General features: G+C 46.1%; 1 protein-coding gene across 8 annotated transcripts in view; it reads left to right on the forward strand.

Annotated features, from left to right (window-relative positions):
* The window catches only part of TEX55 (testis expressed 55), a 185,849-nt gene extending 169,391 nt beyond the window's left edge, over positions 1–16,458 (forward strand). For all 8 annotated transcript variants that reach the window (XM_030205079.1, XM_030205085.1, XM_030205083.1 and 5 more), the window contains 2 exons: positions 1,526–1,588; positions 16,147–16,458. In XM_030205079.1, coding sequence (XP_030060939.1) covers positions 1,526–1,588; positions 16,147–16,179 — 96 coding nt within the window. In that variant the 3' untranslated portion in view covers positions 16,180–16,458. The remainder of the gene's footprint in view (positions 1–1,525; positions 1,589–16,146) is intronic.
* Positions 16,459–22,379: the final 5,921 nt, after the last annotated feature.

Below are 22,379 nucleotides of genomic sequence, written 5' to 3' on the forward strand. Positions count from 1 at the left end.
ATACTGTTGAACCCATTCCACCAGGGGAAGAAGGGTAGGGATTCTATTCCAGGTGCTTCCTTGTGCAGAAAAAAACAGGGGGGATGCGTCCCATGCTAGACCTGAGGGGCCCTGAACAAATTTCAGGTCCGAGAAAAGTTCAGGATGGTTTCCTGGGCACCCTTATTCCCACGATTCAGAGAAACAATTGACTATGCTTTCTGGACTTGAAGGATGCATAAACCCACATTCCAATACTTCCAGCTCACAGGAAGTATCTTCGATTTTAGCTGGGAACACATCATTTTCAGTACCGGGTACTGCCTTTTGGCCTCATGTCAGTTCCCAGGGTTTTTAGCACATGTTTAGCGGTAGTTGCAGCGTCACTACATAGACTGGGAGTGCATGTGTTCCCTTATCTTGACGATTGACTGGTGAAGAGCACCTCGGAGGAAGGTACTCGGGAGTCCATGCAGAAAACTATTCAGGTGCTCGAGCTACTAGGATTCGTAATAAACTACCCCAAGTCCCATCTCCTCCCCGTCCAACAATTGGAATTCATAGGATCCCTGCTCGACACACAGACAGTTCGAGTCTATCTTCCAGAGACGCGTGCAGATAATCTTCTGTCCCTCACGTCCAAGGTTCGGATCTCACAGCAGGTCACAGCTCGGCAGATATTGAGATTGTTGGGCCACATGGCTGACTCCAGCGGGTCATGTCACGGCTCATAATGTCAGAGCCATGGCTGCATCGGTGGCTCACTTGAAGTCAGCCTCCGTTGAAGAAACTTGCAAAGCTGCGACGTGGTCTTCAGTCCACACATTCACATCTCATTACTGCCTTGAGCAGGATACCCGGCACGACAGCCGGTTCAGGCAATCAGGGTTGCAGAATCTCTTTGGAGTTTAGAATCCAACTCCATCCTCCTAGGCCCGTTTTGTTCTGTTCCAGGCTGCACTCTCAGGTAGTTTGTATATAGTTTCAGGTTAATCTATGCTATGTCCTCGCCGTTGTGAGGCCCAGTTGACCAGTGTTTATTGTGTTGGGTGAGCCTGGATGCTAGGGATACCCCACTTGTGAGAATAATTCAGCCTGCTTGTCCTTGGAGAAAGCGAAGATACTTTCCTGTAGCAGGTATTCTCCGAGGACAGCAGGCTGATCATTTTCACAATCCCGCCCACCTCTCCTTGGAGTTGTTTCTTTTCTTTCATTTATGCTTTTGGAATTAACTGGCGGGCGGGAAGGCACTCTGCGCATGAATGGTGCAGCGCTGCATGCACGCCAGAATGCTCTAGCAAAACTTTTTTCTGTTTTGCTATGCATAATGCTGGTTCCCGGGCCGAAGCGGATTGTCGACTCACTTGTGAGAATGATCAGGCTGCTGTTCTCAGAGAATACCTGCTACAGGTAAGTATCTTCGCTTTATAATGGTACCATAGTCTGCTCTTGCTATGAAACATACAAAATGTATCCAAAATATCATTCCAAGTAGTTAGAAAACCTTATTTTTCTGTATCTCTCTCTTTTGCTATGGCTCTGTTAGGAAATCACAGAGAACCTCGTATTTGAGAAGCCAGATGATCCTCTGGAGTTCATGCTACTGCAGGTAAAGAAGAGATTCTGTTGGTTTGTCAGTTAGGGGAGAACTGACATTCTCAAAGCATTCAGCTTTGTCAATTAAGTTGAAAAAAGCACTGATGAGACAGGAGGTGAACCAATTTGAGCTTCAGGGGAACGAGGGATGAGTTTTCAAAACATGTGCAATGTCTCAAGTAGATTCCTAAATTATAGGAATCAAATTATAGACAGATTTTTGACCAAATTTAATGATAATAAATAGAAATAAAACAAAAAAAGGAAAATAAGATGATACCTTTTTCTTAGAGGACAAGCAGGCTTATGTATTCTTACAAGTAGGTGACGCCAACCTGTGTTGTCCGGTCCGGGACTTAAGAAAAGCATAAGCAGAGCTTTGTGGAGCGTGAACCGTGCACGCGCAAGTGCTTTCCTGCCTGCCACGAGAACACGGTCTCCTCAGTTCTTTTACTACCACGGTAAGGAGAGGGTGTGTTTTTTTACCGTCTCCTCACATTGCTTGGTCCTAAAGATCTTTTTTGTGCCTTTTGGCAATTTTTTCTTCCTTAAATTGTATTCCCAGTTGTGGAACCCTCTTTTTTGTCTTTCCCTTATATTTTTTAGTTTCCTTTGCCCAGATTAAATTTCCTTTGTTTTTCATCATTGTTCGGCCGCTTGTAGACCTTGACTTTGGATGGGATTTTTCCCTTCATTTTTTGCCGTGCCTCGCCCCTTTTTCAGGCACTGTCACTTGGTTTAATTTAGCGAAGGAAGTTTTTCCTTCCATGTCCACAAAGGTTCCCAGTGGCTTTAAGCGCTGTACCTGGTGCAATCAGGCGATCTCTGGGAAGGACACCCATTCTTGATGTCATCAGTGTCTTTGGCCCGACCATAGCCCCACTAACTGTGTTCTCTGTCTTTGCATGAAGAAGAGGACCCAGGTTTCCAGAGTGGCCCAATGAGAGAGAGGATTTTTGGAGCCGGTTCCTCGACATCGGCATCGAGTTTGGAGGCATCAGCGAGCATCGCACTGGCATCAGGAGCATCGGTAAACATGGCTGCTGCTGGACCTTTAGACACTGGGAGCAGTGAAGCATCAAGTGGGTCTCCACCTGCCTCGAGGCATCCTGTTGTGCAGGGCCCCCGGAACTGTTCATCATAGGACCTGACCCCGAGACAGCGTGTGGATTCAATGTCGTCCATGTTGGCATCGAGGAGCCTCAGTGACATGCTTCAGATGAAGGTCAAGAAGCATCGCCATCGATTATCCTCAACACATGGTGCCGGAAGCTCTGGGGCATCGAAGGATTTGGCACCCAAGATACATCAATGCCAGGAGGTCCGCTCCCCCTCCATCCAGGAGGTGCCGATGCGTCAATCTCCCAGCAGCCAAGACCCAGCTCCTGTTGCGACCCCGGCAGCTCTGCAACCTGTGCCTGAACCGGCACCCCAATTTTTTGCGATGTCGGCCCTCGATGAGTGCATCCAGGCCTTGCTCCCTGAGCTGCTGGATGGCCTAATGCAACAATGTGCATGGGGGGTGCTTGCACCTACACTGCTTACTGTTGCAGCCCCGCTTGGCCCTCAGCCTGCGGTGCAGCCTCCGACACCAATACCACAAGCTGCTCTGGTGTCAACTGCCACCCAAGCCAGCACTTCCTCGACATCGGTCAGGAGGCCATCCGGATGTGGCACTGGGCTCGCCAACATGGCATGTTCCTTCGAGCCACTTATCTTGCAGTGAAAAAAAACAATACCCTGGCCCGACAGACTGAGCAGGATAATGCAGCCACATGTGTGGTCTCTCAAAATGGGCATAGCCTGCAAGATCTAAGCGTGGAGCACCCCCTCAGTGGATCTTTTTGCCACTCAGGTAAACCACAAGGTCCCTCAGTTCTATTCCAGGCTTCAGGCCTACAACAGACTAGCGTCAGATGCCTTTTTCCTCAATTGGAGGACAGGTCTTCTGTATGCATATCCTCCCATACCTCTAATGAGGAAGACTTTGTTAAAACTCAAGCAAGACCGTGGAACCATGATTCTGATTGCGCCATAATGGCTGCAACAGATATTGTTTCCTCTACTTCTGAAGTTATCCTTCAAAGAACCGTGAAGATTGGAGTGTTTTCCGGCCCTCATCACGCAAAATGAGGGGTCTCTTCTACATCCCAACATCCAGTCTCTGGCTCTCACAGCTTGGATGCTGAGAGCCTAGAATTCGCATCCTTGGGTCTTTCGGAGGGTGTCTCCCAGGTCTTGCTGGCTTGCAGGAAAGACTCCACTAATAGGTGTAATTCTTTCAAATGGAGGAGGTTTGCAATGTGATGTGAGAGCAATTCCCTAGATCCCCTTATTTGCCCTACACAGACCCTGCTTGACTACCTTTTACACCTATCAGAGTCTGGTCTCAAGACCAACTCCATAAGGGTTCACCGTAGAGCAATTAGAGCTTATCAATGTGTAGAAGGTAAGCCCATCTCTGGACAGCCTCTAGTTGTTCGCTTTGTGAGAGGTTTGCTTTTGTCAAAGCCCCCTGTCAAACCTCCACCAGTGTCATGGGATCTCAAAATCGTTCTCACCCACATAACACTACTGCCATCTGAAGTACTTGACCTGGAAGGTCGTTTTCTTGGTGGCTGTTATTTCATCTCGTAGAGTCAGTGAACTTCAGGCCTTAGTGGTGGATGCACCTTATACTAAGTTTCATTATAGCAGAGTAGTCCTCTGCACTCACCCTAAGTTCCTGCCGAAGGTGGTGTCTGAATTTCATCTGAACCAGTCGATTATCTTGCCAACATTTTCTCCCCGACCTCATGCCCATCCTAGCGAAAGCAGCTTGTACACCTTGGATTGCAAGAGAGCATTGGCCTACTACATGGAGTGGACCGAGCCCCACAGACAATCCACGCAACTTTTTGTTTCTTTTGATCCCAACAGGATGGGGGTCGCCTTGGGAAACACACCATTTCTAATTGGCTGGCAGATTGCATTTCCTTCACTTATGCCCAGGCTGGGCTGGCCCTAGAGGGTCATGTCATGACTCATAATGTCAGAGTCATGGCTGCGTAAGTATCCCACTTGAGGTCAGCCTCCATTGAAGAAATTTGCAAGGCTGCGACGTGGTCTTCAGTACACACATTCACATAACACTACTGCCTTGAACAGGATACCTGACTCGACAGTCAGTTCGGGCAGACAATGTTGCAGAATCTGTTTGGGGTCTAGAATCCAACTCCACCCTCCTGGACCCGTTTTATTCTGTTCCAGGCTGCACTCTCATTCAGATTGTATATAGTTTCAGGTTAATCTGTGTTATGTCCTCGCCGTTGCGAGGCCCTATTGACCATTGTTTGTTGTTTTTGGTGAGCCTGGATGCTAGAGATTCCCCGCTTGTGAGAATACATAAGCCTGCTTGTCCTCGGAGAAAGTGAAAATACTTACCTGTAGCAGGTATTCTCTGAGGACAGCAGGCTTTATATTCTCACAGTCCTTCCCACCTCCCCTTGGAGTTGTCTGCTTTATTATTTTTACTTTTTTGCTGTAGTATAAAACTGATGAGACTGCATTCTCATACGAGGAGGGAAGGCACTTACACATGTGCAGTGGGGCATGTCTCGTGCTCCACAAAGCTCTGCTTATGCTTTTAAGTCCCGGACTGGGCGACGCAGGTCAGCATCACCCACTTGTGAAAATATAAAGTCTGCTGTCTTCGGAGAATACCTGCTATAAAGGTAAGTATCTTCGCTTTATTGGACTAACATAGTACATTTTTTATTAGCTTTCTAAGGCAGTGCCGCCTTCTTCAAATCAGAAATGAGCAAATGTTGACAAATATCAGAATATATAAGTGAAACATAAAATCATTCCAATGACGGTTTCATGGGAAAAGGTGGGAGGGGGGGCGGTTGGGTGAGAAACAGGGAGAAATGAATTGCTGATCAGAGGGTAACAAAGCAGTATAATTGTATGGTTTATAATGTTATAGGAACCCAAATCTTTGTTTTAAGTTAGTCCAATAATCAGGTATCATCTTATTTTCTTTGTGTTGTTTTATTTCTATTTATTACCTTTAAAGCACGACTACTACACCACTTCGGCCAAATTCAGAAATTTGGGGAGCAGTATTTAGCCAGCAGCAATCAGCTTTCTTTTGTTAAATATTGGCTGCCACCAGCTGAATTAGAGTCATATATTTATTGCTAGCCCCTATCCGGGTACCGGTATTGAATACTTGGGTATGGGGTGGCCACCGGGAGTTACCCGGGTACTGCCTGGCGGTATTTGGATCTCTACTCAGCTGGGCAGCAAAAAGTCTGTTCTAAATTAACCAGATAGTTATTTGGGTACTGCCACTAAATATTGGTGGTGCACAGAAAACTACTGGCTCTGCCCCAATTACTCTCACCAGCTGGAGAGTGCCATGGTGGCAGAGCAAATATTCATTGGTACTCTCTGTAAGTGCTACTGAATATTTGCTGCTGGCCCAGTCAACATACAGTGGTGGAAATAAGTATTTGGTCCCTTGCTGATTTTGTAAGTTTGCCCACTGACAAAGACATGAGCAGCCCATAATTGAAGGGTAGGTTATTGGTAACAGTGAGAGATAGCACATCACAAATTAAATCCGGAAAATCACATTGTGGAAAGTATATGAATTTATTTGCATTCTGCAGAGGGAAATAAGTATTTGATCCCCCACCAACCAGTAAGAGATCTGGCCCCTACAGACCAGGTAGATGCTCCAAATCAACTCGTTACCTGCATGACAGACAGCTGTCGGCAATGGTCACCTGTATGAAAGACACCTGTCCACAGACTCAGTGAATCAGTCAGACTCTAACCTCTACAAAATGGCCAAGAGCAAGGAGCTGTCTAAGGATGTCAGGGACAAGATCATACACCTGCACAAGGCTGGAATGGGCTACAAAACCATCAGTAAGACGCTGGGCGAGAAGGAGACAACTGTTGGTGCCATAGTAAGAAAATGGAAGAAGTACAAAATGACTGTCAATCGACAAAGATCTGGGGCTCCACGCAAAATCTCACCTCGTGGGGTATCCTTGATCATGAGGAAGGTTAGAAATCAGCCTACAACTACAAGGGGGGAACTTGTCAATGATCTCAAGGCAGCTGGGACCACTGTCACCACGAAAACCATTGGTAACACATTACGACATAACGGATTGCAATCCTGCAGTGCCCGCAAGGTCCCCCTGCTCCGGAAGGCACATGTGACGGCCCGTCTGAAGTTTGCCAGTGAACACCTGGATGATGCCGAGAGTGATTGGGAGAAGGTGCTGTGGTCAGATGAGACAAAAATTGAGCTCTTTGGCATGAACTCAACTCGCCGTGTTTGGAGGAAGAGAAATGCTGCCTATGACCCAAAGAACACCGTCCCCACTGTCAAGCATGGAGGTGGAAATGTTATGTTTTGGGGGTGTTTCTCTGCTAAGGGCACAGGACTACTTCACCGCATCAATGGGAGAATGGATGGGGCCATGTACCGTACAATTCTGAGTGACAACCTCCTTCCCTCCGCCAGGGCCTTAAAAATGGGTCGTGGCTGGGTCTTCCAGCACGACAATGACCCAAAACATACAGCCAAGGCAACAAAGGAGTGGCTCAGGAAGAAGCACATTAGGGTCATGGAGTGGCCTAGCCAGTCACCAGACCTTAATCCCATTGAAAACTTATGGAGGGAGCTGAAGCTGCGAGTTGCCAAGCGACAGCCCAGAACTCTTAATGATTTAGAGATGATCTGCAAAGAGGAGTGGACCAAAATTCCTCCTGACATGTGTGCAAACCTCATCATCAACTACAGAAGACGTCTGACCGCTGTGCTTGCCAACAAGGGTTTTGCCACCAAGTATTAGGTCTTGTTTGCCAGAGGGATTAAATACTTATTTCCCTCTGCAGAATGCAAATAAATTCATATACTTTCCACAATGTGATTTTCCGGATTTAATTTGTGATGTGCTATCTCTCACTGTTACCAATAACCTACCCTTCAATTATGGGCTGCTCATGTCTTTGTCAGTGGGCAAACTTACAAAATCAGCAAGGGATCAAATACTTATTTCCACCACTGTAGTTTAACCAGGTAGGAGCCTTTTCTTCTTGGTTAAACCATGCTGATTATTGATTTCTTAATTGCAAATGTACCTAAATTTAAGCACCTAAAACTCAGGAACCTAAATTAAAGCCTGCAATAGATTTAGGAGCATATAAGCTAGGTGTCTAAAGCTGAAAATTAGTGCAGGGTAGAGAATGACACGGGGACAAAGTTTGTCCCTGTCCCCGCGTACTTGTCCCCATCCCTTCCCCATAGACACACCGTCTCTGACCCTGCCCTGGCCCCATGGACGCTATCTCTGGCCCCGCCCCATTCCCACGGCCTCATCCCCACGAACTCTGTCCCCATCTACAGAATCCTCAACCAGTTGATTTTATATTTAAATCTTTTTATTACAGTATAAAAAGGAACAATATTCTGATCTGTCATTTATAAATCAAAAATAGAAGATACATCCTCCCATCTTCCCTCCCTCCTCCCCTTTCACAAACATCCCCTCCCCTCTAAACTCCCTCCCTGCCCCACTTACAAAGGTGCCAGAATAAAACTTATAAACTGGACAATGTTGCCATATTTAGACTGACTCTCTGAACTTCTGCATGAAGGAAGCCCTTCCTTCATTACCTGTCCGTGAAATAGTAATAATAAAAAAGGCAAATGCATTTTTATAATATACCACTGCATTCCCACAAAACAAAAGGAGCAAGTTCCCACATGCCATCTTTTTCTTTTCATGTAGGCATAGGAAAAGAAGATGTTAAATGTTCCCAGGCCAGGTCTCAACCTAATTAATTTTTTTTTAAATTATAAATAGTAATGTAAGTCTGATTGTTGAGGACGTGAACTCATATGATGTCTTTGTTTTTTGGTGGCCCTTTACTAGGTGAAAACACCTCTGCAGGGACTCAGGGAGTCCATATAACCAGCCCCTCCAAATGAACTAATTACTGTTCTAACCAATGAAACCAATAATACTTCCTCTGTGTACATCCATATGCTGCACAAGCTGGCTGTTGGGGGGGGGGGGCAGGGCTGCGGGGACAACTTACCCTGGTCTTCACAATGTCTGAGTGTACCTCATGTTTCTCTGGGCTCACGCTCCTCTCGCTGGGTCCTCCTGCCGAGTCTCAACTTCCGACTCCGTCCTCAGTCCTCTCTCTACTGCTGTGCTGCCCGCAGCTGCTACTCTCTCTCCTTAGCCTGTACTATTAAGTAATGTACGATGACACTAGCCACTCTACCGCCACCACACTGAAAAATAACCTACAAAATGGATGTTGTGGTGGCCCGCTATTTAACACTGTGGTGCTGGTGCCAGCGTGAAATGAGACGATAAGAGGCCAGTCAGGGTCCCCTCTTCATAGGTAGCAGATTCTAGAGGTCAGCCAGGGCTGGGGTTTGGTATGCCTTACAGAACAGAGAATGGGAGTAACGAGAGTATCCAGAGCAGAGGAAAGAGTAGTATTATAGGAAGAGACAGCCTCATTGACAGACTTGAATAACATAGTGGTTAAGAAGAGATTTGAAACACTGGAGGACAGAGTAGGATGGTCAATAGTCTGAAGCTTCCTAAATATATTAGAGATTGGACAGGACTGGGGGGGAGGGTGTTTAAGTGTGAAAGTTATCAGATGATGGTCAGAGAGGGGAAGAGCTGAGGTGCAGAAACTGGAGAGTGAGCAGTTGGACAAGAAGATAAGATCAAGACAGTTCCCATTCTGGTGAGTAGAGGCAGTGGAGCACAGTTGAAGACTGAAAGAGGATGTTAAAGCGAGAAACTGAGAAGCATAAGAGTCAGAGGGATAATTAGCATGAATGTTAAAATCCCCAAGAATGAGGGAAGGAGATGAAGGTTCAAGAAAGAAGGAAAACCAGGCTTCCAAGTCAGTGAGAAAGGAAGAAAGGGACTTATCAGGGGGTCGATATATGACTGATACTCTAAGGAGTGAATAGACAGATGGAATGGACTTTGAAGGACAAATGTTTGATCTTGGCCTCCCTGAGGAGGCATATTACAGAGGGCTGGTTCAAAGTCGTCTCTTGGTAGGTCATCCAGGTATGTCTTGGTTCTTGAAAGGAAAGTATTTGAGACCTCCCTGGAGATTGGTGGTTCCACCCTGGGTTCTGAACACTTAAGATTCCCATCCCCCCACCCAGTCAGGGCTCTTAATGTAACCCTCAGGCCAAAGTTTATCCACCTTTGTTAAAAATATGTAGTGATTTTATCATTGTAAACCACTTAGACTTTTACTTATATAAGTGATATCCTATATAATAAAATGCACCTCCAACATTCTGAAGCTGACTGCATGGCTGAGGCATTCCTGCTCTCTGTATCCATCTCCTGAATTGACATCACATACTTCCGGGTTCGTCACAAGCAGAAGTGACCAACCACACGAGGTTTCTCGGCTTCAGAATGTTGGAGGTGCATTCTATTAAATAGGATTGGTCAGTTCCTTGAAGCACAGCCAGAGCTCAGTGTCCTGCACAGTAACACTCAGACACCAGAGAGAGAGGGGGGGGGGCCTGACACCAGAGAGGGGGGGGAGGTATCTCTGTCACACACACACACACACTCTCTCTCTCACACAGTCCGTGTCTTTCTCTCTCTCACACACACTGTCGCTCACACACTCTATGTCTCACACTGTATCACATTCACTCTCTATGTGTCACAAAGTCACTCACACACTCTCTTGGTCTCATACACTCAGTCTCACAGAGTCTGTGTCTCACACACACTGTATCTGTGTGAAACACACTTTCTCTCACACTGTCTCACATACGCACTTGTACACACTCATTCTCACACACACACTCTCTCACAGACACACTCGCACCCAGACTCTCTCTCTCTCTCTCTCTCACACACACACACACACACACACTTGCACATTCACTCTCTCTCTCACACACAGTCACTCTCACATACACTCTCTCAAACATACACACTCCAAGGAAAACCTTGCTAGCGCCCGTTTCATTTGTGTCAGAAACGGGCCTTTTTTACTAGTATCAAATAAATTGATCCGTGAACCATGTTGTCAGTGCTGGAGCAGATACCCTTTGAGCCTTTCAGACAGGCGTCCATCAAAGATCTCACACTGAAGATGGTGTTTCTTGTGGCCATTTGCTCAGTTAGAAGAATTTCGGAGTTGCAAGCCCTCTCTTCTCAGGAACCCTTCCTAGTAATGTCTTGGAATAAGGTGGTACTACGTCCAGCACCTTTGTTTTTACCTAAGGTGGTTTCTCCTTTTAATATAAACTGGACAATTACAATTCCAGTGTTCAGAGAAGCAGGAAATTCAGAAGACTTGAGACACTTGCATCATTTACATGTTCGGAGAACCTTGTAATATTATTTGAAGAGAACTGAATATTTTCAACATTTTAACTGTCTGTGTTGGTCAGAGGAGCCAAGAAGGGAGAAGCAGCCTCTATGGCAACAATAGCGCAATGGATTAAAGAAGCCATAGTTTCAGCGTACATTGTCCAGTGTCATCTGATGCCTGCAATCCTGAAGGCACATTCAACAAAGGTGCAGCTGGCATCCTGAGCATAACATAACCGGCTAACCGGCGACCATGTGGTCATCACTGCATACCTATGTGTGTCATTATAGGTTGGACATCCAGGAACATCAAAATAAGGCCTTTGAAGTTACAGTTCTAAGAACAGACGTCGCCAGGGTCCTCTTTCACTAGGTACTACTTTGTTATATGTGTCTGTATGGGGTTGGAAGGACAATGAGGAAGAAGTTAGTACTTACCTTCTAATTTTCTTTTTCCTTCAATCCTTCCAGACCAGTTTAGAACCCTCCTGTGTTTGATCAGTGTCAGTTATGTAAGAGTTTGTTCTGGGGGCAAGGAATGAGGTGGAAGTCATCTTGTTAGTCTCCCGCCCTTGGGCTACAGATTGATAAAATTATCTGGGTTCAGGTTTTGTTGGTTCTTTCTTTCTTGCCTCTTATGAGGAATAAATTCCTTAATTCTTTTGTTAAAGAAATACTGACTGGTTGTGGACTGTACGTGACTGACCCTATATTGGGAGAAGGCATTGAACCATCTGCTGGCAGGAGAGTATATACCCATGCAACTGGACTATTGTGGGAAAGAAGATTAGCAAATAAGATTTAATTTCTCTTTCTGCCCCAGAGGACTTACAATCTGAGGTTGTACCTGAGGAAGTGAAAAGCTAACTGACTTGCCCAAGATCACAAGGAGCTGCAGTGGGATTTGAACCAAGCGTCCCTGGTTCTCAGCCTGCTGTTCTAATCATTGGACAACTACTCAGAATCAACTTTTACCCTACTGTGCCCTCTTGACCGCTCTGTTTTTCTGTCTCTCTTCCCCGCACTGGCCTCTCTCCCTACTCCTTGACTCCAGCAGCCTCCCAGGCCTGACCACATGATTTAGGTTTACATTTATTATTTCTAATCCACCTTTACCCAAGGTGGAGTACAAAAATAAATACATAATAAAACAAGTAAAAACACTAGCAGCCAAGACATCTTCAGGCCTGACTCCTGCTTGCTTGCTTCTTCCCCAAGGCCTAACATCAGCTTTCTCCATTCCCCCTCTCACAGTCTCCCACTTCCTCTACCTTCTTCTCAATCTGCTGCCGCCACCATTGCCACTTCCTCCAATGCCTTCATGCTGATTTAGTTGCTGCCTTGTGTCCCTGTCCCTCCCCATGTCCAGCTTCTCCCCTCTCTCTCATCCCTTCCCCTTGCTGCTCCTACCCCCCCCCCCACCCCACCCTGGATCCAGCATCTCTCCTTCCCTCACCCTGACAAACCCTCCCCCTCTTTACCTCTGTTTCTTATCCGCTTAGCTTTCAGCTCTTCCGCCCATTTTATTTATTTATTTGTTACATTTGTATCCCACATTTTCCCACCTATTTGTAGGCTCAGTGTGGCTTACATAGTACCAGAGGGCATTTTTCCTTCCGTGCTCTTCTAACCATACCCTCCATTCTTTCCAAACTCTCTTGGCTCATGAGAGTAGTGCCAGTCCAAACCACAGAGTCTCTAATAGCTGTAGTTCTGCCTCTGCCACTGCTAGGGCAGCATCTTCTGAAGAGGAAGCACACTGATAGAAGGAAGAAGTGGTGGCCATTAGAACCAGGAGCACTGCAGCCATTAGTGACCCTGTGGCTTATGCCACTGCAATTTCCCTGCTTGCTCTCAGTACTCTCTATACAGGCTGGGCCTTTGAAAAGGGAAGGGAAGGGAATCAGAACAACTGCCCCACACACTGTAGTAATCCTGTCCCTACCCCCCCCCCCCCCCCCCCCCCCAATATAAGTTCCTCAATGTTGGTCGGGTCATAGCTTAGTTTAACAACAGTCACAACAGGATTTAAAAGTGCCAAGGTGCCTTTAAAACAAAAAATATGAGAGACTTAGCAAGGTGTAAAATGAGCACATTCTGTTTGTTCACCAAAGGAGTCTTGTGGTTAGAGTATTGAATTCCTAGGACCTGAGTTCCAGTCTCTTCTCTGGCACCACCTCTCTGTGACACTGAGAAAGCTACTGTATTGCCCTGTGTCTCACACTACCCATCAAAGTAAAGGTAGTCTTCCTATTTCTGTGTAGACACTAAGGGGCCAATGCACAAAGCTTACCGTACTAGCAACGTCCGATGTAGTGTTCACATTATTCGGCGAGTAATGCAACAATAATCCTATGCAAATGTATTACAACTAGCTGATTAGTATTAAAATGAGCATTCTGAATGATGCACAGCCATTTCTAAGCAATCCACAGAAAGGAGTACCTACTTTTAACATGCAGAATTTTCTAGGAGGTCTGGAGCTGTTGTAGCATGATGACGACTTCTCAGCGGAGAAGTCTGCTATCATGTTTTAATAGTATTTGCACGTGTGTGTTAAATATGCCATGTGTGTGTTTCCAACTTTCCCCAGGCTCACAAGACCCAATGGTACTTAACATTAATAATATATAGCCTTGTGATAATTTATTTTACCTTAAGTTCTTTAATTTTTCGGAAGACCTCAGTCATCAGAGTTATGGGGCACTATATTAGTTTTAGCCGCCACTCTTCCAATCCTCATTGGTCTCCTTGATGTTGTATTTTGTTAATCTTTAAATTTTTGAACTAACAAAAATTTAAAAATTAACAAAATACAAAATCAAGGAGACCAATGAGGATTGGAGGAGTGGCGGCTAAAACTAATATAGTGCCCCATAACTCTGATGACTGAGGTCTTCCGAAAAACTAATTTAAAAGAACTTAAGGTAAAATAAATTATCACAAGGCTATATATTGTTAATGTGTGTGTTTCCCACACGTAACAGCACTGTGAAAATTGTCATGGAACCACGACACCCGCAGCTGGAAAAAAAGCTTCACATGGCTTTCATACATGTACATATAAACAGTAAACTCCCTGGGGCGTGAAAGTTGTCATGGAACTCTATGACGCTTTTCCAGTGGACACGTATGACGCAAAGCAATGACACGGTTGTAGCTTTTTTTTTTCTTAGGCATGCGTACAACATCGACGTTTAGCGAATGACTATTCTACGCATGCACTAGGTGCTTTCCCTACTGAGCTGCTTGCTGAAATTGCATGCAGCTCATTTGCATGCGATTTCCTTTGAGCATTGCCCATTATTTCAAAATTGTTAACTTCAACCGTGGATCTAGATTCACATGGTTTTTAACGGCAACTTTTGATAATCGGCCCCTAAATACCAAACGTTTGCTGCTAAGTTACCCTTCCCAGTTGTGATTGCACATAGGTTTCTGACATGTTAAAGAACAATGTGGGCAATTCTATAATGTGACACCTAGGGAAGTAAAAGAGGGTAAGCAGGCACCTATTTCAAGCCTATTCTATAAAGAAAGAATAGGTGCCTACTTTTTATTGATAGAATACTAGCTCAAGTGGAAGAAAGTATGCTTACATTTAAGACACGATCACTAACACAAGGCTTATGGTATTAGCCAGAAAACATATCAGTTATAAAGTGTTATAATTTACATATGTATTTGTGCACCAACCATATTCACAAACCCTGGCAAAGTACATTCCATCAAATCATAGCATGCACTTTTCTACTATTCAGGATTTTGTAGACGTCAGTTACCCACATAAATGCTGAAATAGTGCCATTTCCTTGCATTCATGCTGCCTAAAAGTAAGCATGTACATACAGATTGTCTGCAGAAGAGGGTGCACTAGGCATCTAAACTCTTTAGTTATTCATCATTAGAATGCTGCCCTTAATTTTAAAATTATGTCCTAAGTACTTCACTCAAAATTCCATCATTCATGCCAGCAAAGAGACTGATACAGGGAATATTTTAAGGCTCCTGAACATGGCCAAGACTGAGCTTATTATCTTTCCACCCAAACCCACTTCTCTCCCTCCACTCTCTATTTCAGTCGATAACACCCTCATCCTCCCCGTCTCATCTGCCCGCAACCTCGGAGTCATCTTCGACTCCTCCCTCTCCTTTTCTGCGCATATCCAGCAGACAGCCAAGACCTGTCGCTTCTTTCTCTATAACATCAGCAAAATTCGCCCTTTCCTCTCTGAACACACCACCCGAACTCTCATCCACTCTCTCATCACCTCCCACCTTGACTACTGCAATCTACTCCTCACTGGCCTCCCACTTAACCATCTATACCCCCTTCAATCCATTCAGAACTCTGCTGCGCGTCTTATCTTCCGCCTAGGCCGATATACTCATATCACCCCTCTCCTCAAGTCACTTCACTGGCTTCCGATCAGGTACTACATACAATTCAAACTTCTCCTGCTAACCTACAAATGTACTCGATCTGCAGCCCCTCATTACCTCTCTGCCCTCATCTCCCCTTACGCTCCTACCCGAAACCTCCGCTCACAGGACAAGTCCGTCCTCTCAGTACCCTTCTCCGCCACCGCCAACTCCAGGCTCCGCCCTTTCTGCCTCGCCTCACCGTATGCTTGGAATAAACTTCCTGAGCCCATATGTCAAGCCCCCTCCCTGCCCATCTTCAAATCCTTGCTCAAAGCCCACCTCTTCAATGTCGCCTTCGGCACCTAACCATGTCACCTCTATTTAAGAAATCTAGACTGCTGCCCCAACTTGATTGACTACACATTTTGTCCTTTAGATTGTAAGCTCCTATGAGCAGGGACTGTCCTTCTTTGTTAAATTGTACTGCGCTGCGTAACCCTAGTAGCGCTTTAGAAATGTTAAGTAGTAGTATAGCAGCATAAGCCATATCAGCTGTTAGTATGAGCCACATCTGGACAAATAAGACACCATAAACATCTCAGGTGCCTAATGAAGCTCAGGAAGAACTGTAATGGTTTAAACTGTAAGGAGAGTCTTAAAAAGTATATCTGGCCTTTAAATGGGGACATACTGAATAAGCACTTTTGGGATTTCTGCTGTAGAAGAGCTAAGTGGGGTCTGGACTGGAGGGCTGGGCCTGACCACATCCTGCAATAGTTCCATACCCTTAAAGCAGCATTTCTTTTCCCTCCCGTAGGTGCAGGCAATGATGCAGCACAAGTGCAACTAGCGATGGCTACAGAGCAGAAGGTGGATCATCAGTCTCCCTTAAGTCTCCCAGCAGGGCCTGTTGCTGTGTTACTGAAGCTAGCCAGCCGTTCAGTCTCTGTAGGACATAACTTGCAATAGAGAATCGTTGTTGTTGTAATGCCTATGCTCTGTGTGTTATGTATTTTCTTTCCTAAGTGCAAATTACAAAAGGTGCTCATACACTCCACTACAGTGCAGTTAGTATGCACTCTCCATATAGCAGTGGCATAGCTACGTGGGGTCAGGGGGGCCTGGGCCCCTGTAGATTTGACCCTGGACCCCCCTGCCGACGACCCTCTCGACCCCCCCCTCCCACCGCCAACCCACTGTCGCCTACCTTTGCTGGCGGGGGACCCCAACCCCTGCCAGCTGAGGTCCTCTTCTTCTCGCAAAAGGCTTCCTTCTATTTCTGATGTCCTGCACGTACAACGTGCAGGACGTCAGACTCACAGAATGAAGCCTTTCAGATCAGCTGATCTGCAAGGCTTCGTTCTGTGAGTCTGACGTTGTGCACGTACAACATGCAGGACATCAGAAACAGAAGAAAGCCTTTTGCGAGAAGAAGAGGACCTCAGCTGGCGGGGGTTGGGGTCCCCTGCCAGCAAAGGTAGGCGACGGCAGGTTGGTGGTGGGAGAGGGGGTCGAGAGGGTCGTCGGCAGGGGGGGCAAAGTTGGTGGTGGCAGGGGCGTCGGCAATGGCAGGGGGGGTCAGCGGCGCCAGGGGGGGCTAAAATGTGCCCCCTCACCTCGGGCTCTGGACCTCTCCCCCTCCCGCCGAAGTCTGGCTACACCCCTGCCATATAGCCTATATTCTACCTGCCCCATGCTGGGAAGAGGGATCGGTCCATTCCCTACAATCCGTGGATTCTATTTTGGAGGGAGCTGCCTTGCTATCTCTTACTTTTCTGTCACACACTGTGAGGAAGCTTTCTCTTTATGTTACTCCCAAAATTCTGTATGAGCTATATACTGTATATGGTGGTCCTGTTGCTGTAGGTGTATAAGCTAACCTAGGGGTCCTTTTACAAAGCCGCAGTAAGAAGTGATCTGCAGTACTATGGGCGCGTCTTTTGTGCACGCACTGGGCCTCTTTTTACCACGGCTGGGGAAAAGGCCAATTTTTAATGGCCCAGGAAATGGGTGTGTACAAAAATTAAAACTAGCAAGCTCCTATTTATGGCCTAAGCCCTTCCCATTACTATTGGCTTAGCGGTAAGGGCTTAAGCGCTACCCGTGCGGTAACCATGCAGCGAGTGCCAACATGGCCGATTACCGCCGGGAACACACACACACACACCCCCGTGGTAGAAAATGGAAAAATATTTTCTACTACAGGATTCAGCACGTGCCAAACTCGGAATTACCACTGGGCACACGTGCTACCCCGATGGTAGTGTCGATTTGGCAAATGCTACTCTTTTCTGTTCTTCTTCCCCTCTCCCCTTGATGTAGCACCTCTTTCCTCCCTCCATCCTGTTGTTCAGCATCTATCCCTCCTTTCAACCCCAGACTCAACATTTCTCCCTCTCTCTTCCCTCACTCCCATCCCCAGTTCCAGCTTCTTTTTCTTTCTTCTGGAATGCCCTCCGATTCAGCATCTCTCCTTCCTTCCCCACCACCCCGGGTACACTATCCCTTTCTCCAGAACTACCCTCCCATCTAGTATCTCTCCCTCCCTCCACACCACCCCCAGGCCTCTTCCCAACTGCCCTCCCATCCACTATCTCTATCCCCCTCCCTCTACACCTCAGGTCCAACTTCTCTACCCTTTCTCGTGCCTCCCTTCATGCTACTGTCCATCTCTCTCCCTCTCTTCTGTTTCCAAGCCCATTATTTCTTCCCTTTCACCTTTCCTCATCACCCTTATTCCATCATCTTCCCCTCTCTTTGAACCCTCCCCTTCCAGTTTACTTTTAAAAACAGCTGCTCCAGGGTGACCCCGTGGGCCACATGTCTTCCCTTTCTCTCCACCCCGGTCCGGCGTCTCCCTCACCTTCCCAGTCTAACTTAAAAATGTTTTTTTTTCTAGGCAGAGGGTTTCCAGCATGGGAGCGATTGAAAGACCATGCCTTTATCAAAATTCGGCCTCCTCGGCACTCTTTCTGTGCCACCACGGTCCGCCCCATCTCTGACACAACTACTTCCTGTTTCCACTTGGGCGGACCGCAGTGGCAGAGGAAGAGTGCCGAGGAGGCTGAATTTTACCGAAGGCAGCGTGTTTCAATCGCTCCCGTGCCGGAAACCCTCTGCCTAGAATGGGAAGGCGAGTGAGACGCCGGACAGGGGTGGAGAGGCGGGAAATGCATTCCCCTGGAACTGTGGGGCCCAGGGCAGCTACCCTGTTTACCCCCCCCCCCCCCTAATGCCGGTGCTGATTGGGGGATTCTTTTTATAATACTCTTTGGTTCTAGGCTGCACATGAGGACTTCTTAAGAAGGTTATTTAGTAACATAGTAAATGACGGCAGAAAAATTCCATATAGTCTACTCAGTTGCAATGGAGTGGAGGAGTGGCCTAGTAGTTAGGATGGTGGACTTTGGTCCTGGGGAACTGAGGAACTGAGTTCAATTCCCTGCACAGGCAGCTCCTTGTGACTCTGGGCAAGTCACTTAACCCTCCATTACCCGCCGCATTGAGCCTGCCATGAGTGGGAAAGCGCAGGGTACAAATGTAACAAAAATAAATTCTTTTACTTTGGGTAAATTCCAATCATGTACAGTGATGCTGCACTTTATAAACTTGCTTCTACTAAACTTGTTTTAAGTATCTGTGGTATGCTTTTCATTTAGTAATAACAAAAGATATATAATTCATCAAACACACTCATTTTCTCTCTCCTTCCCCATGGAGTATTATCACTGTTGCTGTGTAAAAGACAGTTTCTCATTAATTTCTTTGTAATTGGAAGGAGCTTCAGCAGCACTTTCCCAAGCCATCTTCTGGACTTAACCAGCAGAAGTACACAACTGCTACCACCAGTATTGTTCAAAGTAAAAATATATAATTTAATACTTTAGTAAAAGTAGAAGTACAGTGAAGAACACATTAAAAAATTTACTTAAGTGAAAGTAGAAAAAGTTATTGACTAATATAGAGGGGCATAATCGAACGTCGCCGGCGGCGGCGCTACTGCTGGCCGGAACCTTATTATCGAAAAAGATGGCAGGCCATCTTTTTTTTCAATAATACGGTTTAGCCCGGCCAAATGCCAGAGTTCGCCGAGTTTGAGATGGCCGGTTTTGTTTTTCAGCGATAATGGAAAAAAATGCCAACGATCTCCAACCCGGCGACATCCAAGGCATTTGGTCGTGAGAGGAGCCAGCATTTGTAGTGCACTGGTCTTCCTCACATGGCAGGACACCAACCGGGCACCCTAGGGGGCACTTCTAAAAATAAAAAAATATATATACAAATACCTCCCAGGTGCATAGCTCCCTTCCCTTGGGTGCTGAGCCCCCAAAACCCACTCCCCACAACTTTGCACCACTACCATAGTCCATATGGGTGAAGGGGGCACCTACATGTGGGTAGAGTGGGTTTTGGGGGGGTTTGGAGGGCTCAACACTTAACCACGACAAGTGTAACAGGTGGGGGGGTGGCGTGGGTCCACCTGCCTGAAGTCCACTGCAACCAACATAAACTGTTCCAGGGACCTGCATACTGCTGTCAGGGAGCTGGGTATGACATTTGAGGCTGGCATAGAGGCTGGCAAAAAAGGTTTTTATTTTTATTGTTTTAGTGTGGGAGGGGGTTGGTGACCACTGGGGGAGTACGGGGAGGTCATCCCCCATTCCCTCCGGTGGTCATCTGGTCAGTTCGGGCACCTTTTTGAGGCTTGGTCGTGAAAATAAAAGGACCAAGTAAAAGCGGCGAAATACTGATTAACGCCGCCTTTTTATTTTTCCATTATCCGCAAAAGCTGGCCATCTGGTAGCCACGCCCATGTCCTGCCTTCGCTTCGTCGCCGACATGCCCTCTTGAACTTTCACTGGCACGGCGACGGGAAAGCAGCGATGGTGTCAAAAAAGCAGCTTTCGATTATACCAATTTCGCCGCTTTTGCGAGATCGCCAGCCATCTCCCGTTTATGTCGGAAGATCACCGGCGATCACTTTCGAAAATAAGCCTGATAATGCGTTTTGAGTAAAAAGTAAAAGTACTGCAACTACAATGAATGTAACTATTATTAACATTTTTATCCCAAGTTATTGCTCTATAATTCAATTCACTTTGCTTTTAGTAAAACTAAATTTTGAAAATAACTGTCACTCATGTGAGTGTGCTTGTAAGTCATTAACCCAGCACAGGTAGAAAGGTGTTCAACAATTGCACTAGCAGGAAGTGGATTGTTCAGTCTGATAAAATGTTCCTTCAAATCAGACCGGGCTGCAATATTGCTGATGCCTTTTGACTGGGTCTGCAAGTATTGATCAAGGGAATCTGGTTGAATCACATGGAGGGGCATTTTCAATGTGGTGTGTAAATCCAATTTTGTACATTTTTTGAAAAAACATCCAAGGGAAATATGCACAAAAATAAGCCATTGTGATGGATGGGGGCAGTATTCTTAGTAGACTGGCTACACAGACATCCCAGCAGAGCAGTGGGGCACCCTAGTGGGCACTGCAGTGGACTTCACATAAAAGGTCCCAGGTACACATTGACTTGTTGTTCGAAATCCAAAATCCACAAAGTATGAATCTACCTAACGTGCAGCTTTTTTCATTTTTATTTTATTTATTTATTTTGGCACCTTTTACTTGGAACAACTTACCATTAACTTTACGTGCAAACTTATCAATTAAAAGTTTCAAGGAGGATCTTAAAATTTGGCTATTTAAAGATGTGTTTGGTGTTCCTGAATAACTTCGGGGACTGTCTGACACTGACCCATTGAATTTTATTTTTCTTCTGGTCTGTTCTGTGGTAGTGTGTGTTTTCTTTCCTATGATTAATGGAGTTCCTTTCCTGATGTATTTTAGATTTAGAAACCGTTTTGTTCTGATTTCAGTTTAAGCAGTATAGCAAATGTTAATAAACTATAAGCATCTCACTGTTGTTCCCTTATATAGTATGGTGAGCCCTCCAAAACCCACCAGAAATCTACTGTACCCCACTGTACACCACTACAGTAGCCCTTATCCCTTCAGGTGTTGTCTATATTTAGGTACAATAGGTTTTTTGTGGGTTTTGGAGGGCTCACACATTCCACCACAAGTGTAACAAGAGTGGAATATAGGCCTGGGTCCCCTTCTCTGCAGTCCACTGCACCAACCACTAAGCTACTCCAGGGCTGCTTGCTGCTCTAATAGGACCAGGGCCAGCGTTAGGAGGAGGCAAACAGGGCAGTTGCCTGGGGGCCCTGTGAAACAGACATCTCTTCCCCTTCTCTGCATCATAGTCCATCTCTTCCCATCCTGATCTTGTTTAAAAAATGATTTCCCTTCTGAGTGAACCCAGTGTGGCAGCCGTTCTCACAAGCTGCCTGCAGCTGCTGTGATCCACCCCCTGTGACGCAATTTCCTGTTTCCACCTGGGCGGATTGCAGGCGGCAGAGAGGGAAAACTTCGGGACTGCTGGAGACAGCTTGTGAGGATGCTGCTGCGCTGGGGCCCCTCTGAGAAGGGAAATAAATATTTTAAACAAGATCATAAGGGAGGAGGAGACAAACTGTGGTGGAGAGAAGGGGAAGAAATGCCCAGACCATGTAGTAGCAATGCAGGTGGGCACATTGGGGGAGGGGGATTTTATTTATTTATTTATTTATTTATTGCATTTGTACCCCACATCCCACCTTTTTGCAGGCTCAATGTGGCTTACAGGATGTGAATTTGGTATGATCGTTACATAGAGTTGGGTACAGTTGGTAGTGAATTGTAGTAAAAGAGGAATTAATTAGAAGGTAATGGGTAAGGTCATGTCGAAGTGTTTTACAGCATTTGGGTGATGTACGGAGTAGTATAATCCCAGGGCCCCCCTCCTTAATTTCTGTCCTGGGCCCCTCTATGTCTAAAACTGACCCTGAATAGGACTGGCCATAACATCTAAAGCTGTCATAGAGGCTGGTATATACTGTTTCTTTCACATCTTTAGGATGACCACTGGTGGAGTAAGGGGATTTATGCCTTAATCCTTCCAGTGGTCATCTAGTCATTTTAGGCACCTTTTGGTCACTTGTGAC

The sequence above is a fragment of the Microcaecilia unicolor genome, chromosome 5 (assembly GCF_901765095.1).
Source record: "Microcaecilia unicolor chromosome 5, aMicUni1.1, whole genome shotgun sequence".
Classification (NCBI taxonomy): Eukaryota; Metazoa; Chordata; class Amphibia; order Gymnophiona; family Siphonopidae; genus Microcaecilia; species Microcaecilia unicolor.